General features: G+C 31.5%; 1 protein-coding gene across 1 annotated transcript; it reads right to left on the bottom strand.

The window, feature by feature from the left end:
- Window positions 1–347: 347 nt before the first annotated feature.
- On the bottom strand, window positions 348–1,620 carry LOC117125580 (26S proteasome non-ATPase regulatory subunit 1-like; the record flags this gene model as incomplete). The annotated part of the gene is made up of 3 exons (XM_033272109.1): window positions 348–485; window positions 980–1,055; window positions 1,422–1,620. Coding segments are annotated over 3 exons (413 nt in total), but the record flags the coding sequence as incomplete, so codon positions are not given.
- Between the last annotated feature and the right edge of the window lie 98 nt (window positions 1,621–1,718).

Genomic DNA, 1,718 nt, shown 5'->3' with positions numbered 1-1,718 from the left:
AAAAAAAATTATAATCTGACCACAGTACTGGATGGAGCACATAGCTGTCTTACCCGCAACAGGAACTAGAGTAATACACAGTAGAGATTGTCATGTTGGCAGGCAAATTATGTAATGGAGCACTTTTTAACATTAAACATTAACAATTTTTTTTTCAATCTGTATATAAGACAATTGAACAACCTTACGGTTCCTTTGAGACCATTGATATTTTAAATTATATTTAAGTCTTGTTTCCTCTTCAATTGAAAACATATCTTTTCCCGAAAACTATTTCATAATCATTAATAGGAATAATTTTCCTTACTGTGTATAATAAATAAATTTAGGAAAGCAATTTTATTTACCTTTGTATTTTTTAGGATAAGGAGATCTGTATGATTACTCCTTATTAGGAATTGTAACTTTAAACCAATGCTTGTTTCTCCAGATAAAATGGCTGCTAATTTCTCCAGTTTGGCTTGATGTGATTTTTCTTCTTCAGTCTAAAAAAATGAAATAAAACTCATCATTAGTTCTCAACCCCATCAGGGGTTATGGAATTAAATGAACTTTAAATAACATCATACAATTCATTCAATGTGAATCTATAAAGTATTCAAGACAATAATGTGAATGGGTTTGCTTCTTTCCTTACAATAATGGTCACCGCATGATTGGGTTTGCTTCTGGTCACCTTTTTCCTCATTGTATTAACAGATTTCAAAAGAGAATCATCATCGACACTTTTATAAAATATTTATGGGCTATGGCAGTTTAAGTGGAGTACTTGAGTTTCACTGATCAGTTCAAATTAGTATTACTAATTTATTATAACTATCTATAAATAAAGTAATATAATATATATATATATATTATATATATTCCAACTTTATTTCAAAAAATGCATTATACAGAGACTGCAATTTCTATTGCATTCTCAAAGAATATAATATTTATCTATATAGCTAGAATATAAAGAAATGAATATGCATCTTACCAACTGCTTTGGTTTTGGCGTCTCTGGTGTTGTTTCATTCTCTGTTTTTGTTGAAGAATCTACATCCATTGCTTCACTATAAAAGCAATATAAAACAACCTTAGTATACATCAGAGTATATATCAGAGTATAAAAACAACCACGGAATACATGAAACACACTTAGTGTCAATAAAACATATGATAAAATATTAAATCAAAAATTAAAATACAATTTGGTTATTTTCTCAAGTAGAGGTTTTCTCCAATTTCTTCACTAAAAATATAGGCAAATTATAGGAATTATTTTTTTTGCTGAAGTTGAAACTATTTGCATAATCATCAGTTTAAATGGTATACACACTGACGACGACCAGAGTGAGCAAAACTGTTTAAAGCCTCTCAGCTTTAGCCTTCTATCCCAGGTTCACGGTGATTTCCTTTACATAATTAAATTGACCAACCTTTCTTTTTCGGTATAAGGTGCTTCAGCTGCCAACGGGATGGGGGCAACCGAACGCAGTGCTGCCAAAACTTTTGATAAGAAATGTTGTGAAGCGCTGTCATACAGATCAAAACCAATTTGATAAGCCATTAATGTCTGTTCCTGTAAAACAAAGCAGGATACCCGATGATGATCTGACAACTGACAAGGGGGCTGACCTGTTTTAATGGATTTTTTTGGGTGTGAAATACAAAGTACAACCAACAAAATTCCCAAGACCTTTTTCTTGTGGGGACATTCTGGTGGTGAATATGGC

Source organism: Anneissia japonica, unplaced genomic scaffold (genome assembly GCF_011630105.1).
Source record: "Anneissia japonica isolate Jap-2015-1 unplaced genomic scaffold, ASM1163010v1 scaffold258124_len1718_cov197, whole genome shotgun sequence".
NCBI classification, from domain to species: Eukaryota; Metazoa; Echinodermata; class Crinoidea; order Comatulida; family Comatulidae; genus Anneissia; species Anneissia japonica.
Note: the sequence above shows the minus strand (reverse complement) of the source record. Positions and strands in the feature narration are given on the sequence as shown.